General features: G+C 38.5%; 1 protein-coding gene across 5 annotated transcripts in view; it reads left to right on the top strand.

Moving 5' to 3' along the window:
* The window catches only part of phf21b (PHD finger protein 21B), a 95,473-nt gene that overhangs the window by 53,999 nt on the left and 20,650 nt on the right, over positions 1 to 20,824 (top strand). For 4 of the 5 annotated variants that reach the window (XM_078416868.1, XM_078416867.1, XM_078416869.1 and 1 more), the window contains 7 exons: positions 3,904 to 4,158; positions 8,899 to 8,991; positions 13,089 to 13,433; positions 14,422 to 14,544; positions 14,981 to 15,032; positions 17,592 to 17,668; positions 20,279 to 20,333. In XM_078416868.1, coding sequence (XP_078272994.1) covers positions 3,904 to 4,158; positions 8,899 to 8,991; positions 13,089 to 13,433; positions 14,422 to 14,544; positions 14,981 to 15,032; positions 17,592 to 17,668; positions 20,279 to 20,333 — 1,000 coding nt within the window. The remainder of the gene's footprint in view (positions 1 to 3,903; positions 4,159 to 8,898; positions 8,992 to 13,088; positions 13,434 to 14,421; positions 14,545 to 14,980; positions 15,033 to 17,591; positions 17,669 to 20,278; positions 20,334 to 20,824) is intronic. The other variant, XM_078416871.1, reaches the window with a different exon arrangement.

A 20,824-nucleotide genomic window follows, 5' to 3' on the forward strand; every position in this document is an offset into this window, starting at 1 on the left:
TTTAAACAAAATAGCCCAACTAGATAAATCCAGCAATTTAACAAAAGGTGGAAAGATATTGTTAGTCCAAGGTACAAAAATGTATCTTTCCATTTTTAAAAATCAGTAAAACAGGATATCTGGCACTTATTAAACTAATGAAATTTGATTGCTATAATGGTCATTGCATAATAAGACAAGACCTACTGCTGGCATTACAAGTCAACGTCTTTGAGCAAAGAAAGACATGTACAGGAATAAGGAGATGCCAGTTTGTTCCTCCTATCAATTTTAGAGATGTCTGACTCCACTTGTGGAATGTAGACAGCGCAGCCCATCAAATAATTGCACATGAAGCTTTTAGCTTGTAATATTGTTCCTGTAAAATGCCAGTAGATGGCATTGTATACACATTTTAGACATAATGTATTTTTCTGATAAAGAACCAGTGGATTGATTTTCCTTTAAGGAAAATAAACTTGCACAGATAACGTTGTGCCTTGGAGATGTTATGTAGAGAACTTAAATTAAAAAGCATTAGATGGCATCTGTCCGAGTTATGAGACAGCTTCCAGTATTGGAATTCAAGTGTAGTGGAATGGGAAGAAGCCTCTTAGTACTTTTGACCTTAACCATTTTGTTAAGTTCCAATGATGAGTATGTTTATGTACTTGCTGTGCTTACTGCATATGGATGTCAAAACATGCAAATATTTTCAAACTTAACACACATGGCAGCTAAATTCTTTGTACAAATGAGATGTGTATGATATGAGATGACCAGTATCATAGAGGTGCTTATTATTGTCATGCATCTGTCCACAATATTTTAATGAAATTTACCCATCCATAAAGAAGTTTTACTGCTACAAGAAAATCTTGCAAACTATATAGATTAACTAGACCAAGTGGACCCGTTGGGCCAAAACCTCTTGCATTGGTGCAGCACCCCCTCCCCCCCACTCCATCCCCCCCACTCCATCCCCCCCACTCCATCCCCCCCACTCCATCCCCCCCACTCCATCCCCCCCACTCCATCCCCCCACTCCATCCCCCCAGCCCACCTTATCCTCCTCCCCCAGCCTCCCTCCACCCCCCTCCTCCTGCCTCCTCCCCTCCCTCCTCCCGCCTCCTCCTGCCTCCTCCCCTCTTCCTGCCTCCTCCCCTCTTCCTGCCTCCTCCCCTCCTCCTTCCTCCTCCCCTCCTCCTGCCTCCTCCCCTCCCCTGCCTCCTCCCCTCCCCTGCCTCCCCCCCTCCCCTGCCTCCTCCCCTCCCCTGCCTCCTCCCCTCCCCTGCCCCCTCCCCTCCTCTGCCTCCTCCCCTCCCCACCCTCCTACCCCCTCCCCTTCTCCTACCCTCACTCCATCCTCCTCAACCCCCCTAACCTCCCCCTCCCTCTCTCCACCCTGCCGCTCCCTCCCTCCCCCCTCCCTCCCTAGGAGATAGATTTAAACTTTAAAATGTGAATAACTTAAAAAATATAACACCAATTTCAATGAAACCTTTTCCATTAGCACCAAAGGGACGGCGGTGAGTAAGGTGGGCCTAAAATTGCCGTGCTATCATGTACCGTTTTGGCTGTAGTTCAGGAACAAACGAACAAATAAACAAATGAGAGTTTTGGTATATAGATGAGCATTAACACAAACTATTTTGAACGTTTTGTGTTGACAATGTTTTTCTGTTTGCAATGCTAGTTTAGTTTAGAGATACGGCGTGGAAACAGGCCCTTCGGCCCACCGGGTCCGCTGACTAGTGATCCCCGTTTATTAATATTATCCTACACCCACTGGGGACAGTTTTTACATTTACCAAACCAATTAACCTACATACCTGTACGTCTTTGGAGTGTGGGAGGAAACGGAAGATCTCGGAGAAAGCTCACGCTGGTCACGTTAATGTTAATGATTTGTGAATTTTAACATAATCTTTATTTAGATTGGATTTCTACCAACATTGGTAACTTTACATTTGTTTGTGTGAACCGATTTGGCAGCCACCCTCCTTTGATTCTTGCATGCATACCTGATGATAGAAAACTTGTGGATCTGTTCCTTTAAGGAAGCGGGATTAATGTAATTGTCTCTTTGCAATGCAGTGTGTAGATGTTCGTGTACATGATGACTAATCTGTCAGTATCTTGAATATTAATCTGCTGAATTGTCCGATAATTGGAACTTTACCTTGTCCTATTCTTTTTAAAAAGTACTTAAGCCTTTGATTGCATGTCAAGGTTATCAGGTTGAATGCAAGTTATTATGTAGATCCCCTTGATGGTTAGCTGGTGAAGATGTCAAAAAACTATGTGAACGAAGTTATCTTTATGCACTTTAGTTTGCATAATGGACACTGGCATTTGATTGGTGAAGAAAAAAAATCATACTTTTTTAAATAAGATTTTTAATAAATTTGGTTCAGATGTTGAATAGGATATAATTTAAAAACAAGAATGTTTTGTAAAGTTTAATTACGTTTAGTGGAATACTTCAAATGTAAGCTGTAAAACAGTAAAATGACCAAATAATTAAAGACACTTTGGATTGCACATTGCTGTAAGGCATCTCACTGCCGTAAGGTATCTTCCCTAAAGCATAGAGGTGATCTTGGAGCCACTTTCAGTTTATTTTCCTGTGGAGGATTAATTGTAACTTATCATCTTGGATTAAATTTGTACTTTAAAAAAAATCGCTGCATATCAGCTCTGGCTGCAATATTTTCCTAGACTTAACGTGAATTTTATTGTGTTTCTGTGGTCTTTTTGTACAGGCAGTGTGAACATCATACCCTGGTGTTTTTTATAATTAATTTTGGAAAACATTGACATCATACAGCCAGTATAGTTCTTTTTTTTCATTGAATTAAGCCTTGTGATTCTCTTAACTTGAAAGAGTGCAAAATTGCTTGCATTTATTTTCAGAGGACTCGCTTGTATGTTAATTTGGATGCATATTTCCTATCTCCCTAATGACCTCATTGCAGAGACGCATGGAGCTGCAGATGCTAGAATCTTGAGTAAAACACGAAGTGCTGGAGTAACCGAGGCAGGCAGCACCAGCAGACAGGCAATCAGGTTTTGGATCGGGACCCTTTGGACTCTTGAGGCCCTTGTATTTATTTTGGAATATATATTTGGTCGTAGTCAGCATGAACTACCATGAGTTTAACAAATATAGAATTTTTGAGGTTGTAACTAGCAGAGTAGGTAAGTTGGAAATTGATATATCTAACTTGAGCCAATACATGCTAATATACAGAAAATAGTAGAAATAAATTGGTGTATTCAGATTCCCAGACAGTCAGTGGGATATCACATGAATCTCTACTGGACTAATCTTTACGTTATATTGTATACTTGCATGCAAACACCTAATGTAATGTATCCAAGTTTGCTGATGTATCCAAGCTTGCTGATGATGTTATAAGGCTAAGCACAAAAGTGAAAAATGTTGTGGGGTAATAGTCAGTAAAGATTGAACAACTGAGCAAGCTGTCAGCTGTTGGAATGGTGAAAATGTGAGATTCGCTTTTGATAAGAAGAAAAATGTGATTATTGTTGGTTTGAATAGAGTGGGCACTTAAAATTAAATGACAGTGATATATGTAGAGTTGTATTAATTGAATAAGGATGCTGGATTTTTAACCCTGGAGGTGATTATTGAATCTGGGTGACCTGGCTCTAAATGTGTCTTTGTGTTGTGGCATTAAGTTAATTACATTCTTAATTAATAGTGGGTCAAATTTACGGATTATGATTAATAAATTCTGTTATCTGTTGCTAATATTTGCCTATCAGAAATCCAGTAACTATTTTTAATGTGACTTTAGTAAAACTCATGCAAGATAACTTTAAAAAAAAAATCCCTAAATATCTGCTGAATGTAAATAATTGAACAAGATAACTGAAACTTGCTTTGTTCTCTTTCAGAAGCTTGCAGTCAGAAGTTGCCCTGTTGGGAGTGCCAAACCTATTTCACTCATCAAGGCACCAAACCAGAGCATAGCAATTTCAGTGGTGCCATCTAAGAATCCCATCACCATGGTTACTGCACACATCAATGGACAGAAGACGCCTGGTACAGATCCTCCACAGATGGCCCCAATCAATCTGCAAACAAGTAAACTGGCAGGGAGCAATTTGAATTCCACTGGAAGGAGGGTTCCAGAGACATCAAACTCACAGGTAGATACTCATTAGCAGTGAACATTTAATAACACTACACAAAGAATATGTCCACAAGGTACATGTGTGCAAGACATCCAGGAAGGTTGTGGAGTAATTATATAAAGCACCAGATCTCACTCATTGAGAGAATATAAGAGTTTGCGCCACAGGTTTAGTAAATTCTCTGTCTACAATCTATAATTCTCTGCTGCTCAGTATGTTCTGTGTCATAAAGGTTTTCCATTATCTGTATTAGAAGGGCTATACAATTTTAATGAAACTTTTTTTACTTAAGCTGTCATAGGTAGGAAACTCGGGTAGTGTCTGGTGTAGCATTTCATTTAATCCTCTCTTGACACAGTCTTGAAGCATTGGGAAAAAATATTTTTTTAAACAGCTGTTTCACCCCATTTTCAAGTCTTGTTTTTGCTGGATTTGTATTGAGGAAATGACTCTCTTTAGTATATATGTGTATGTGTGGCAAGGTGGTAGGTGCCTGGGATGCGCTGACTGGTGTTGACAAAATTGGGCGGCAGAGCAAATTTTCAGAGATGTATTTACACAGATGCATTAATTTCAGGGAGTAGGTATATAGACTGGTGAATAGTTATGACTTATGATTAGCCTCGAAGCCTGATCTGTGTTGTACTGATCTCTGCTCTGTTTTCTCTGTTCAAGCAATAGTGTCTCTTGTTACAATGAGAAATTCTTGCTGCAACAAAGTCACAAGTTTTAGCATACAAGGTACAGCAACCTGTGGATTCATAAAATTAAAAGAATGAGGGGACGGATAGCCAAGTGCATTGTTTGTTTTTGCCTATCGCATTTAAAAGTTGGTAACTAATTGTTCAAGAAATTACAGTTGCAGCTTGTATTAATATGGCAGCTTGGTTTAATAATAGATCAGGTTGAATTTATTATGATATGCACAAGTATGGTAAGTACAATGAAAATCTTGGTTGAAGAGGCATCACAGCCACAGACTTGGACTACACACAAATTATACGTGCGGTTGGAGTGCAACAGTGAAAGGAAAGACTTGTACAGGCTGCCTTCTACATGAGGCATTGCCTCAATATCATTTCGATGGTGGGTAGGCTGTGTCCATGATGGACTGGGCCGAGTCCACCACCATCTGCGGCCTATTCAATCATGGCTGATTTATTTTTCCCCCTCAATCCTATTCTCCTGCCTTCTCCCTGTAACATTTTACGCCCTTGCTAATCAAGAAGACTCAAGCCATACAGGTTTGTAGGTTGTTGTAAATTGTCCCTTACGTGTGTTGGATAATGTAAGTGTGCGGGGATCACCGGACGGTGCGGACTCGGTGGGCCGAAGGACCTGTTTCCCTGCTGCTGAACTAAACTAAAAAAAGAACTTATCAATCTCCGCATTAAAAATAGTTGTCGGCAATTGGTGATGTAATTCCATGAAAAAGAATGAATTTCATGATTTTTGCTAATGTGCAATGTAGCATGGAATTCTCAATTCCTATCAGGGACTTGGCTGCCATACAAGTCCACATGCTCCCATTTTAAAAAAATGCTATTAAATATTTAGATTTAAATTCCTTTTGGATGCCCATATAAATAAATTTATCGTAACTCTATTAAATATCTCAATCACACTATTTGGGTATGGTTTTCCTTCAAAAGAACTAAACCGAGTATTCTCAATTAATCCAATCTACTCAATCTGACAATTTTATTTAATGCTAGCTTGTTTCCCAAACCTGGTAGCAAGAGAAAAATCAATGTAATACTTATCCTTTAGCATCAGATGTTGATGGATTGCATCAGAGCTTCTGCTCTTATCCTTGTCTCCTTCAGAAAGGTGGGCTAAATGACATCTGGTGCAGCTGGTTCTTGTGAATTTCCATCATAGATTGTTGGAACATCGGACTTCCTTGCTAATAATGAGCAGTCCAGAATTAGATTGCAGTTAGGAACCCGGGTATGTGGAGCTAATTGCAACTTTGGTTTGGTGTACATATACATACATCGAATTGCAGAAGTGCATCTTGCAGTAATTTCTTAAATACCAGGATTTTTAACATGAATTTTGCTGGAAAATTCCAAACATCTGTGACTATGTATGGCACCTACAGACCCTGCAGGAATTCAAGGCATGATGATACTGGGTTTCTGTGATGTATTTAAAGCTACAGCTACGCTTTGGAGTAGAACTGCAGTGGCAAAATAACAAAGGGTTATGGAAAAGCTACTGAGACCAGCTCACCCCAGCAGTTCAACATGAATAACTGCTACTGCAACCTCAAGATTCCCCAGGTACCTTCCCCTGTGATAGCAGAAGATGCAACACCTGTCGCTGTACCTCTTCCCTTGAGTCTGTCCAGGGACCCCGACAGTCCTTTCAGGTTAGGCAGAGGTTCACTTGCACCACCTCCAACCTCATCTACTGTAAGATGTGGACTCTTGTACATCGGCGAGACCAAACGCAGACTGGGCGATCGTTTCACAGAACACCTTCGCTTAGCCCGCCTGAACCAACCTGATCTCCTGGTTGCTGGACACTTTAATTTGCCTTCCCATTCCTACACAGACCTTTCTGTCCTCTGTCTCCTCTATTGTCCATGAGGCTAAATGCAAATTGGAGGAACATCATCTCATATTTCGCTTGGGCAGCTTCCAGCCCAGTGGTATCAATATTGATTTCTCTTACTTCAGATAGCCCTGGCATTCCCTCTCTCTATCTCTCCCCCACCCAAGTTGCACTAGCTTCTCATTTTCACCCTACAAACAGTTTACAATGGCCTGTTTCCTTTATCATTGTTACTTTTTTGCATATCTTTCATTCATTGTTTTTTATCTCTCCACATCGCCGTCTATATCTCTCTTTTCCCTTATCCCTAACCAGTCTGGGGAAGGGTCTCGACCCAAAACGTCACCCATTCCTTCTCTCCAGAGAATGCTGCCTGTCCTGCTGAGTTACTCCAGCTTTTTGTGTCTATCTCATGAATAACTGCTCTCACAGTACTAGCTTTAAAGAATGTTGACAGTAGAACTTATTTTCAGAATGCAATTATTTGCAGTACCCAGAACATGTTGTCTGTTTTTGACTCAATTGCTTGCAATTATGCCTACATATTTAAATAAAAAACTTTTCATCCTCTTAAGCATTCTCAAAAACGGCCACACAACTACTTTACTTGGGAAAAAAAATCCTGATTGACCTTCTCGTTCCTCACCCCAGCTTTTTACGTGTTCATGAAATGTTTTTCTCAGTTTAGTTTGAACTTCAATATTGGACTTGTATCAAATAAGGTCACAACCTATGACAGATTTGAAGAACACGATAATTCTTCCTGGTTGATAAATTCCTTCCTGAAAAACCAGAACAAAATTTTATGTAAAATTGCCTGTGATTCTTAAAGATATTTCAATTGAGTAAAAGTTTATCTCAGTGAAATTATGCACTGCCACTAAATCTGCTCTGTCCTGATTACATTCTTTATACTTCTGTTGTATGAGCTTTTGTGCATCACTGGCTTGAGCCCTGACCACAATTAACAAGAAATTTCAAAACCAGTTCTTGCATGAATTGGTTTAACCAAGAAGGAATTTAGTTACTTGATCCCAACTGCCAGACTCTTCGTTCTCCAATCTCGGATGCAAATTTTACATGAACGGTTTACTCAATCCACAAAAGAAGAATTGACCTATCATAATATTGCAATTTATATTTTGTACGTAGAAGGAATATAACAATGTATGTAATTTTTCTGATCCATCAAACTTCACACTTTGGAATCTAAACCATGTGGTGAAATGATTGATTTAGATTTTACATCATACAAGTTCCAGCTCCCATCCGCGAGCATCAGCCCAGTTATTTTGAAGGGAAACTCTTTCTTTTACTGGAACCTTTCCATTGTTGGGACATGGTTGCACCCAATCAATGTGTTTCTGATATTTTTGTTGGTGGAAGAAGGGTTCTGGCTGTCAGGACAGCTGCACCTGGGATGGACAGGTTGGTTGAGGAGTTAGCTTCATGACATCCAGGCTTGTGTGTGTTCTGATAGCGCCTTCCAAATTACCAAGAATGGAAAGCGCTTCAGGCGCTTTGTTGCAGTTCATTGTTGCTGGATCTAAATCCTGGAACTCCTAAATGGAATTGCGGAGGAACTTCAGAGAGATTACAGTAGTTCAAGATGGCGGCTCAGCATCAAACACCATGGAATGGACATGTCTAGCTGGTTGAGAACCTTCTGTAAATTTTCACGTTTGGATGTAGAGGAGGGAATATTTGTTCAAGATCTTAATTTTTCCTTCACACTTGTAATTTTCTAATATTATATCAATATGCCCAGGCTCCACACAGCTTATCTGATCAATGCACTAAGATATTTTCCTTATGTAAGGGAAAGGTAGAGATCTTCTACTGGCACTCTTGAAGTGTCTCTGAGCTGTGTGATGACTAATTTTACAATGAAGTTATTGTGCTTGGACATGGTCACTTTGCAGTTTATCTGTAGAGCGTTATGTGATTGAATTTCTGGGATGGCAGTAAAAATTTACATCGAGTGAAATTTTCAGATTTTGTGTATTTAATGTAATATAACCCTTTGTTAGTTGATAAGATTCTTATTCTCACCACATGTAGTTATTAATGGTTGAATTGTTATTTTTGTATTGCCATTTAATATTCTATGAACCAGATTTCTATATTTGGAAGGCAACCTGCAAGCACTGACATTAAGGAAAAGTTGTATTATTATCATTTTTTTTCCTTTGACAGACACTGGGAACTATTACTGCAATGCCCATTAAGGTCCCCCAGGTCAGCTCATTGCAGAGGTTGACAGGCCAAGGACCAGCAGTGCTACCTCAGGTAAAGATTGCCACCTGTTTGAACACTGAATGATAATTACCTTTTGCCTCCATCTTCTTGTCAGACTATTTTTAGGAAGGGGGAGAGTGTGTCAAGGATGACATGCTTCCACGTTATTTTAGAACATTCTTAAGTAGCTGCTGAGGCAAATATGGGATAATTTCTCTTTCTCTTTTTCTCTTTTTCTCTTTCTCTTTTTCTCTTTTTCTCTTTCTCTTTTTCTCTTTCTCTATTTCTCTTTCTCTTTTCCTCTCTCTTTTTCTCTTTCTCTTCTCTTTCTTTCCCTTTTTCTCTTTCTTTCTCTCTCTCTCTTTCTTTTTCTTCCCCCCCCCTTCTCCTCACTTTCCCTCCGAGTGAATTAATCATCTGTAGTTGCCTTTATGTAGTAGATACTGGTAGCATTGGTGGTGAGAGCAGGTATTGAGGGGGGTTGTTCTGGGACGCCAGACTTAAGTGTTGAGTCTTCCCGAGGTCTCATGGGCCTAACTCGATGAAACATAGTGAAGGGAGGTGCCCACTTGATAACCCCAATTATACACTTGCATCTACACGATCACTTTTTTCTTATGTAGCTGATTATTGCATATGGAGTTGGTTATTGTTCTTAGCATGTTTGCATAATCAGTTTCGATAGTGCTTGGTTTTCTTGATTGAGCGCTTATCCTGGTGTCATAGCACAAGTACTTTGTGTTTTCCTTGTAATTTACAGCTCAATGTAAACTGCAGGTTAATGTGTGCGTGTGTGAGGATTGAGTAGAAGTCAATGTGAAATGTGCACCATGTCCAGCATCACCTGTTTCAATAGTTTTTCAAATAAATATTAAGCTGGCTCGATGTCAGTGTTTCACATTGAATTATGGGCATCTGAGCTGGCAACCGTGAACACACTGTTCCAATCTTTTATTCCTGTGAAAAATGTTGTTCTTTATCTTACTACTTGGACTTCAAATTTTCTCCTTATTTAGTTAAATCTGATAGTCAACATAGCATGGATAATTTTGATTCCTGTTAGTTTATTCCTGTTAGTTAGTTGCCCTGTACAGAGTCTTTGATTATCTGATATCTGTGTAGTTGCTTGCACATGTCACAGGGTGGCACCCAAGACAAAATTTACTTGCACAAATCCAGTGGCAAACAAGCCTTTTATTTCTTATCCAGTTACTTGCACTAAATTGTTAATTTAAGTTTATCTAATTTAGTAAAATTGGGCCAACAACGTTGTGACGTATCCATGTAGTAACTATGTGAATTCAGTAATGTTGCTGATATTTCCACGCAAGTTATGATTATGGATCAGGTATCAGATGATGACTCCTTGCTTTCTCTCTCCAAAACAAGACCAAACGCTAAGGCTTCCAGTAAATAGAACATCCCTAAAATCATGTTAATTCAGAATATCACTAAATTTGTCATATTTTTTACAAGTTTGTGCTACCAGTTCTAGAACTCTGGCCCTTCCCCATGCTGGTTCATTCAAAATCATCTTCAATCTCCTCAGATCCAAGAATTCCTTTCCATTCTTAATAATGATATTAGTCTGTATCTACTGTGTGTAAATCAGATTTTCCCCAACCTTGTTTAAAGTCTTTGCCCTTTATGAATGGCTTGAAGCAACATACAAAGATTATCTTTACCAGTATCAATGGGCTCTTGATTAGAACAAGGAAAGAGAGCTGAGCTCATTTTAGGCAAATATCTTTTGACAGTTCAGATATGCTGCATCAATTAATTCCCCTTATCTTTCCTGCTGGTTATATTCTCAAGAACACAAACATTTTCAAACATTTTTCTTTCATAAAAACATGTTGCGTAATCATTACATTTTAAAAACCTTATCATTCTTAATGATGAATTTCTCTATTTTCCCAGCGACTAATGTCGGGTTAACTTGTCATCGTTCCTTATATTCTCTCTCCGTTCATTCTAAAATAAGCAGTATAAAATTTCCTAACTTCCAATTGGCTGCGTCTGCTCTAGAATGATGGGAATTTTGTTTGATCATCACTATCTTTTTTGTTTTTTTAGAAACTTGGGATGTGGGGTTTCTCAGATTATGCAGGGAATTTATCAGATTTGAGCTTCAATTTCTGTAGTACTTTTTATTGTTACATTAATTGCTTCAAGTATCTCACTGTTATTTAAATTTTGAACCCCAATGCTTTCTGATGATTTATTGCATCATATTCACAGTGAATAATTTTTCTTTTAAAATTCATCTGTAACTTCAGAATTCCTTCCATTTCCTCTAAGGGAGTTGTACCTTTGCTGCTCGTTCCTACATTGCTGTAGGAGCTCAGATTTTTTTTGCGCTAATTTACTTTCTCTTCCTCTATCAATTTTTGCCCATTCATATTTGGTTGTTGAAAACATCTCCTAATCCTTTGGTTTGATACTGTTCTCTGTGGCATTATAAGCTCTTTTTAAAAATCTAATAGTATGCATAACCCTTCCAGTTAGACACAGATGGATTACCATTCTTGTGAAGTTTTTGTTTTCCATAATGGAAAGTTGTGAATTATGAAATATTTCTTGAAGTATTTACATTGATTATCCACCGGGAGATCTTAGTAATCTAATTTTCTTTGAAACTAAGACTCTTTGCTTAGCACACCTTTGTAATTGACTTTATTTAAGTTCAAGATTTTTTTTGATTGAATTCTGTTCTTCTCAAGCAGAATATAAATTATGTAATTTTTCCCCTAGAAAATCCTGTAAAATGAGATTACTAATTAACTCTGAACAAGACAAGGAAATCCCATTATGATTAGAACTCCGTGGCTGATCGAGGTAATGTACGGGTCTCTGTAACACCATTGCATTCTCCATATTTTTGTCCTTCACAGGCTTCTTTAGGGTTGATATGGTCCATTGTACCTTTTTGCAACACTTTTTTTCTTCAATATCCCAGTTCTGGGCCAGTCTTCTCGCTTCATTCCATTCTTTGTAAGGCTGAAATCGGTTGTGTATTTCCAGCTACTGTAGAAATCCCTTATGATTTTTCTTTGGCATCTTCTACTTTCTCAAACACGTGCTGTTGTTGGTGCCATAATTAATCAGCACACTTAATTTGACAATGCCAGGCTCCATATGAAGCATAATTTTTCAAATTTCTCTGAACAGCATTGGAATCTAATAATCAATTTCATTTCGGGTTAATGATGGCTAGTCCTTGCTAAGTTGATTCAAAGTGAATTCATTCGCTCCATCACACTGTTTGATGTTGATGATCACCAATCAAAAAAGCAACATACTTGCTTTCCCCGTAATCTGGCAAAGAACTAATGCATACCTATGATCATTGGACAAATTATCCACGAGAATAGAATGTGTCCTTTTAAAAAAATCTCATCATGAAACCCTAAACTAATTCAGTGGCCACACATAGAATTATGTGATACATAATGGGTATCAACACCTTGATTCCATCAGAAGTAATTTATTGAGCCAGTTAGACTCGAGAGTTCTCAATTCGGTCAATATACCATTACCAATGACTTTTAATGGCTTTTGATATGAGACAAATTAAATAATCTAGGATTCCAACTTGTGATCTTCACATATTGACAAGTGTTTAGAAACATAGAAAATAGGTGCAGGAGTAGGCCATTCGGCCCTGCGAGCCTGCACCACCATTCAATATGATCATGGCTGATCATCCAACTCAGTATCCTGTACCTGCCTTCTCTCCGTACCCCCTGATCCCTTTAGCCACAAGGGCCACATCTAACTCTCTTAAATATAGCCAATGAACTATGATATCTTCTACTTTAAAATTGCCTGTCAGCATTCTTGTGGAAGTCCATTTACACTCGCAAGCCATTGAAATAAAATATTTTGCTAATACACAATATAAACAGCGTGGATGTGATGGGCCTAAAGACCCATATCTGTGCCATGCAACTTAATATGTCACTTTGAGTTCCTTGAATACAGATTAATTTCTTGGCTGCTCTACCTTAAAAACATCACTGATTGGAAGCATTGTTCATACTATTGAGTGCTCATGTGGTATTGATGGTAGTAAAGCCTATGATGGTACTAAAATCCCTTCGCCATCTTATGATTAATTTTTTTTTAAATCACGCTTGCTTCTTCAGGTTAGGCCAAAGACCCTAATTCCAGACAGCCTCTCGGTCACTCTGTGCCGTGACCAGACTTCCAGTCAGCCTCAGTCTCTTCAAAAAAGCACCATCGTCAGCATCAAGAACCCAAGTCCTGCTCTTCCTACTGCCAACAACACTGTCAATCATGTGCAAATATTGACTGGCCAAACTCAAAGTTTTACAGAGTCGCCTTTGGTTACCACGCCAATCAGCAGTGCTGGTGTGGCTTTTGCAATCATCTCTGCCTCTCCCAACATTGGCAGTTCTATGAGCAGCAGTACGGTCTCACTGACCAGTGACACCATCAGTGTCCAACCTCTTCTGCTCAGCACAGATAAGGTAAGGGAGGTTTGCATGAAATGTGGTGAATATAAATCATTAGAATTGTATTTTAACCCGGAAATAGATTAAACCAGTTCTTGTATTACCAATTATTACATTCCTGTTTATCTTTAGTCAGTCATGTTGCTTCCAAGTGCTAATCAGAACAATTTTAAATCGTGTTATATTTCCAACCATAGAAGCATGATTTTTGTTTTGGTGATAGAGCTGGAGAATACTCTGTTAGAAGTTCATAATTATAATAAGTAGCACTTTAAATGTAATAGAAGTTCCCAAGGTATTTCACAGAAGTATTATTAAAGAAAGTGACATTGACCCCCTTGAGCTTCAAGAAAGAAAAGCTTGTTCAAAGTTATGGTTTTTAATAAGAATTACAAATGATGGTGGATGGAACAAGGGATCTTGGGTGGGAAATTTAGAGCTTTACACGTAGGCTGTTAGTGTAGCATTGAAAATTAACAATGTTCAGAGACCAGATTTGGAAGAGTGCAGAAATTTTGACTGGGTTTGGAATGGGGCAAAGTTTGAGATGGTTTAATGGATATGGTAGATAATCTTAGGCTCTTCCACCCTATTGAACAGACTGTGATTATCTACCATATCCATTAAACCATCTCAAACTTTGCCCCATTCCAAACCCAGTCAAAATTTAAGGTGAGTGGGGACATATTTAAACTAGATCTAAGGGCCACGTTTTTTCAGAGGCTGGTGGATATAGGGAAGAAACATTTAGAAGAGGTGATGGAGGCAGGTACAAAGGCAGCATTTAAAATGCATTTTGACAGATATAGGGATAGGAAAAGAAGAAAGGGATCTGGGCCAAATGCAGGGAAATGGGATAGGCATCTTGGTCGGCATGGACGCTGGACCAAAAGGCCTGTTTCCATGCTGTATTGTTCTAACTCTGATCTCCTCTGATCACTCCCACTATCAAAATGCAATTTTCACGAAGGAATTTGTTTTGCTCATTTTGCCATTTTTATAGGTATTAATCATTCAACCACAAAGTCAGGCACAAACGGAACGCTTGACAGAAAAAAGAAAACCTTCCATAGAACAACCACAGGGCCATCTTTCTGCAAAATCAAAGAGAGAAGAAAATCCTGAGGTAAAGTAAGCTGCTAATAATGTAACAACAAACGTGGGGATTGGAAATCTAAAAATAATTGAAAACCGAGAAGGTATTTAAAAAGGTAGTCGCATTCAAAGGTAGACCAGTCATCCAATCCAAATGGCACAGACCCCAGGTTTCTCAGCAAAGTAAGCGTGGGAATTGCAGATGCTATACCCATATTCTCATAATTAAAATGTTTGAAGAAGACTGAAGAGTTTCACATGTCACTCTCAGAGAAGGATAGTAACTTAGTAACTGCAGGAAAATTAAAAATTAAATCTCATTGAATGGCAGAAGGCTCAAGTGGCCAAGCACCCTCCCCCTGCTCCTATTTCTTATGTTCTTACATTATTATTGCGTGAAACCATTGACACTTTGCGAGACTGATTTCATGGAGACTCCCTACTATATTATACCCTTATATTTGCAGAAACTTGCCTTTATGGTGTCCCTTGGCCTGGTTACTACTGAGCATTTGGAAGGTAAGTCAAATATGAAATTCATGAAGTAGTATTCTTGTCTAAGGAAAGATTTGTAGGTAATAGATGACTGAGAGCAGTTAGAACATTTTATACAAAACAAAAACGTATATGTATGATCTTTAACAGGCAGAAATTTATAAAACAGGACCATTTCAGATCTTTTAACCAGTACGAAGTTAAATTTTCAAATGTTGGTCAGTTTGATCTATGTACGTTTTTGGTTTGAAATTTCACCCTTTTCAGTTCATGGTTTAAATTTATGTAATATGATATAGGAAAGGAATTAATCATTATGGTGCTGGTTTATTGGTTGGTAGTTAAGTCAACAATAAAAAAAATTAACGTTTTTCTGTGGTGGAATTAATATTTGCCAAAATGTCTCATATCCTCAGTGTTCAATAAAATCAATAGAATGAAGTGCAAGTCATGTCCATAGTACACACATCAGCTATCATAACACACTCAGCCCAGCTCCCCCAACACACTTGGCCCCGCTCCCCGAATTCCGTTAACGTTAACGAGCTCCGTTAGCCTACATTGTCGGGGCCTACAGCGGTCCTGTACGTGACAAACAAATTTTGCCCAAAATGCAGGATGTCCCGGCTAATACCTCTCTGCCACTGCCGCTGCCTGTCTGTGTCTTGCTGCTGGTCTCTATCCCTCTGGGTGTGTGTGGGGGGGGATCAGGGCCTGTGACTCAGGGTTAGTGGTTGGGTGGTGACGCGCCAGCTGCCCGTTGGTCTGCTACATTTGCTACTATGTTAATCCGGCACTGCATCTGAGTCAGAAGATTGAAGGGGAGCCGTCAGAAATTGTGATCTATTTTATAAGCCATGGCATAGTTCGGTATATGTTTACTTTGTCTTCTGAGCATCAGGAAAAATATTCAAATAAATGACCTCAAAGGTAGAAATAACCAGATTGCTTCCACTGCCCAGAGGAAAAAATCCAATGATTTTTCATGACCAGCCAAGTGGTACAGGGAGATTTACTTTAGCTCATGAGACATTGGGGGGAGGTAAGAGTCTAACTCAAAACAAATAAGTGCGAAACAGTGGCTATTGAATATTTGAATTTTGGAAAGATATGGTACCACATTTGTTACAAAAGAAAAAGGTTAATGGGGTGAATATACTGCATCAATGAAGCCACTCATCTTCATAAGATAGATAAATGGCATGCTGGGGAGTATTAACATGGTGGGGGGGGGGGGGCACAGGGAGTATAATCTACATGCTACTATCTTTAGGTACATCCAAGAGCACCATGGACTTGGCATATATACTTTCAGCTATTTTTGAAACGTTTATTAGGCAGTAAGATAGAATATACGGAATATTTGAATTTATAACTGGCAGTGGATACCAGAAAAATTTAATCTTTTCTGTTTTCTGACTAGCCATTTGTGCAAAATAAAAAAATGCACTACTCTCGCCACCACTTTGGAGAGATGTTAAGATTGAGGAGAATTTATAGATGCTTGCATTGTTCTCCTTAAAACAGAGACAATAAATTTATAATAGAGATATTTACAATTTTGACACATTTTGTGAGATTCGTTTGGAAGTATTGGCTTTGTTAGAAGTGGAATGATAATCAGATGTACATTATTTTAATTGAATTGATAAAAGAGCAAGAAGGGACACTATTTCACTGAGAAATTAAGATCTTAACATGCGACTTCACAGATTGCAGGCGTCACGTTCTTAAGGAACTTTCAAAAGGCAATGAAGCATGCATTTTTGGAAAAAATGTGATATGCAAGGTTATTTAGAAAAGGTTAGGTAGGGTGTGTGATCAGTTGGACAGCTCTCTCTGAGTTAGCAATTGTATGACAGTTTATGGTGACATCTGATGGTGATGGGTCATCGTCCAAGCTGTCAGGTTGTATAGTTTTCTAAACCAACAGATTGCAAATCACAATGACCTAAATCCAGAACTAGTTGTAGGACACCTTAATTGGACAATAACTCGACAATAATTCCCCCTGATTGGACACTTCTAGTGTAAAGTCATTATCTGCATCTCTAAATGATTTCTTCTCTGGATTTTGAGAAAAACTTTGAGACAGATCCATTAACTTTTCATTTGTCTCTTGGGAGATGTGTTGAGCCTGTATTCAACTTAAAAATTATCTGCAAACTGCATACTCTTCCCAATCTATGATTTAAGCCCAAACTCCTATTGTTGAAGTGCTTTTCTCACAATCTTTATAGCTGTATAGGGATGCATCAAATTTAATTGGAGCTGTTTGTTATTTTCTTGCATTATTCCCAATTTACAGCTATGATTAAAAAAAAAAAAAAAAGTATTTCTCCAAGTTAGTTCAGCTGTCTAACAGAATGGATTGTGAGCTTTGGAAAATAGTGCAAATCTTCCACTTGTGTCTTTTTATTGTTGCCTTACTGTATATTATAGGTACAGCGAATTGAATACTGATGGTGACATTGACATTTTGTATGCTACTGTAGCTAACCTAAATAAGGGCTGCCATAAAAGAGTAAATGTGGCATTTGGAACATTTAATTTTAGTAATAATGGAAATGCTTCTGGTTACAGAAATCCAAAGCAGACGCCAGGAAAGAAAGAGAAGAAGCACAGCCAATCCAACATACAGTGGGTTGTTTGAACCCGAGGTAAACGATTTAATCTGTATATTTGCCTGGCATGATATTTCTCTGAATCACTTAGAGTCGTATAGTGTGGATACATGCCCTTCGGCCCAACTTGTCCACGCCGACCAACATGCCCCATCTACATTAGCGTTTGGGCCATATCCCTCTAAATCTGTCCAGATGATTCTTAAACGTTGCGATACTACCTGCCTCAACTACCTCCCCTGGCAGCTCGTTCCATACACCCTCCACTCTTTGTGTGAGTTATTGGCTAAACATGGGCTCGGTATTCACTTTGTCAAGATGTACTTGCTGGTAATCCATCTTTGAGGTCCTAACACTTGCTTTGAAAAATATGTGCGTTATACACAGATTATAAAACTTGAAAGCTATCCTGTGATTGCTTTACTTAGGTGGTTTAACCTGCTAATGAAAATATTCCATGAAAGTAATTTGAGAACCAGCACTTGTGATGAATCAATCAACACTGAAAAAATTGCTAGAACAAACAGCCACTGAATTTGAATGGTGGTTACAGAAAATACTCTTTTGAAATAGTTGGGTATTTAGAATGGCATCAGAATTGCAACTATTTTTCCTGAAAACTTTATAGAACTACTGCTTAGTGCTTAATAATTATGGATGGTGAACCTATTGATTAGTGCATTGTGCATTGAGTTTGATTGTGATTGACCTATTTTGATAGGAGTAGACTCGTGTACAGAGAATAGGAAAGCTGAACAATCAGTAGGCAGAGCCTATGGAGCGAGAAGCAGAATTATCTCCATTACCTCAGTTGTACTTCCAGACAGCTGATGAGATTTTCAGCATTCTTGGTGGATAATGAAACTCCTTGTTCGACATTCGTTTTTTATTCCCAGGAAAAACACTTCCAGTGAGTGCAAAGAAATTCTGCTGAATAATCAATCGACTTTCAATATTTTAGCTGTTATTTTGACCCCCCGTCTACCCTGTTTATTTCAAATGGAAGTCTTTATCTCTGCATATTCTTTGAAAGATCAAAAATTAATGTCACAATTTTGCACTCTAATAGCATGTCAGTCTACTTCAAATATATTTGCAACTTTCCTTTAAAGAATCTTTCTAGTGACTCACTGCAGTAAACTATTATGAAATGTATTGATCACAAGAAGCAATTCCTCCTGACCTCAACACCTTGAGATATTTAAATGTAATATTTCACAAGTTTGGATGGCAATATAGGTTAGCCAAAAGCCTTTCACTCGATGGATCCAAATTAAAGGAAGATGAAACATAGAAAAAGGGAATACAAACAGAAGGACAAGGACATTTAAATTCAAGGGACTAAGGTGTGAGACCTTTGTTTGAGGAAGACTTAGTTTATCTGTAAATCAATGAACTGAAATGCAGATTTCATTTTTGGTAAGAAGCATGCTTTAATAATACTTAGATGTTTCTCAAACAAATCTGCCCCCTCTGACTAAATAATTAGATTACTTTATTTCTTTCAAGCTGTGGATAACTCTAGTACAGATCAAAATGGGAAAAGTAAAGCCGTCTTTGTCACTTTGTCATAATCTTCGTGTTCATTGAGACTGTTCGCTAACAGAATGTACAGGTAGTCCAGTTATGCCACCTGGATTTTAAAAAAAAATTAGCCTATTAAGCCCTCCACATTTAAAAAAAAGTCTCTAGAAGTTACCTCCAGAATGTTTTGCACCTCATCTACCCTCTTGGGGTTAGATGCTGTAAAATACCTTGCACTGAAAAGGTTGTTATATAGAAAACATACAACCAGATTGTCCTTAAACGCTCTAATCATCTCGCACAGTGTCAAATGGCACATGGTGTAGCAGCAAAAGTGTCTACTTCAGTTGGTAGCAAAATCTTGCTCTTTGTCATTGTCTTACACTAGACTGCCACACATAATACAGATTGACATTGCAGTTCATTACTGTGAGATTGGACTTGTAAAATGAGTCATTAAATAAAGATATTTAATAAATAAATAAATAAAGGCGGCACGGTAGCGCAGTGGTAGAGTTGCTGCTTTACAGCAAATGCAGCGCCGGAGACTCGGGTTCGATCCTGACTACGGGTGCTGCACTGTAAGGAGTTTGTACGTTCTCCCCGTGACCTGCGTGGGTTTTCTCCGAGATCTTCGGTTTCCTCCCACACTCCAAAGACGTATAGGTATGTAGGTTAATTGGCTGGGTAAATGTAAAAATTGTCCCTAGTGGGTGTAGGATAGTGTTAATGTGCGGGGATCGCTGGGCGGCACGGACTTGGTGGGCCGAAAAGGCCTGTTTCCGGCTGGATATGATATGATATGATATGATACCATCTGATCAGGTTAGTGGACATTTTAGATATCCCAAGGCATTGTTCAGAGGAGTAAGTAACTTGTCCAGATAACTGACAAAATTGTTCCCACGTGGACCATTCCAAAGCTGATCTGGTGAAAAAAAGAGTGTTCTCACACTGAAAGATATAATCGTTTTGACTTAAAGGTACTTTAACATATTGTCCACAACATACCATGCAAATGCTAATATTTTATTCATAACAAAAACTAGTGTTTGTGTTATTGTTTTTTGTGTTTATTAAAAAATACAATTTTAATGGTCTTTTGGTTAATATTTTCCCTAGCGTAAACGAATTGCAACAAGCTACCTAAATGGTTCTTTGTATATTTCAACAAGAGGTATGTGTTTCTAAGTTTATCCAATCTTTTCACTGTACAAATGTATGTATAAATGTAATTAAACAATAGAGTGGAAAAAGTGGGAATATTAGGTGTCGGGGGATTGAATGTTTTTTTTTGTTAAGCATCTAATAAATGTTACTACTCGCACAAACGTGTTACCATATTTAATACTGCAGTTAGTATTACAGTTAGAACACAGTTCTAAGGTGCCGGATTCAATCCTGACATCAAGTGCAGTCTGTGCAGAGTTTGTATGTTCTCTTTAACCACGTTGATGTTCTTTGGATGCGCTGGTTTCCTTGTGCATCACATAGGCATGTGCTGTTGTTAACTGACAACTGCTAATTGCCTTTATTTTAGGTTATTGGGTACAGGAACCAAATATTGAATTAATTAGCATTTATGGGAGAGAATAAATTGCAAGGGTACAGGGAAATAAAATGAAGTGGAATGGGAGTAATGGGATTATTGCCCTGGCAGCCAGCATG

Source organism: Rhinoraja longicauda, chromosome 20 (genome assembly GCF_053455715.1).
Source record: "Rhinoraja longicauda isolate Sanriku21f chromosome 20, sRhiLon1.1, whole genome shotgun sequence".
In the NCBI taxonomy this organism is placed as follows: Eukaryota; Metazoa; Chordata; class Chondrichthyes; order Rajiformes; family Arhynchobatidae; genus Rhinoraja; species Rhinoraja longicauda.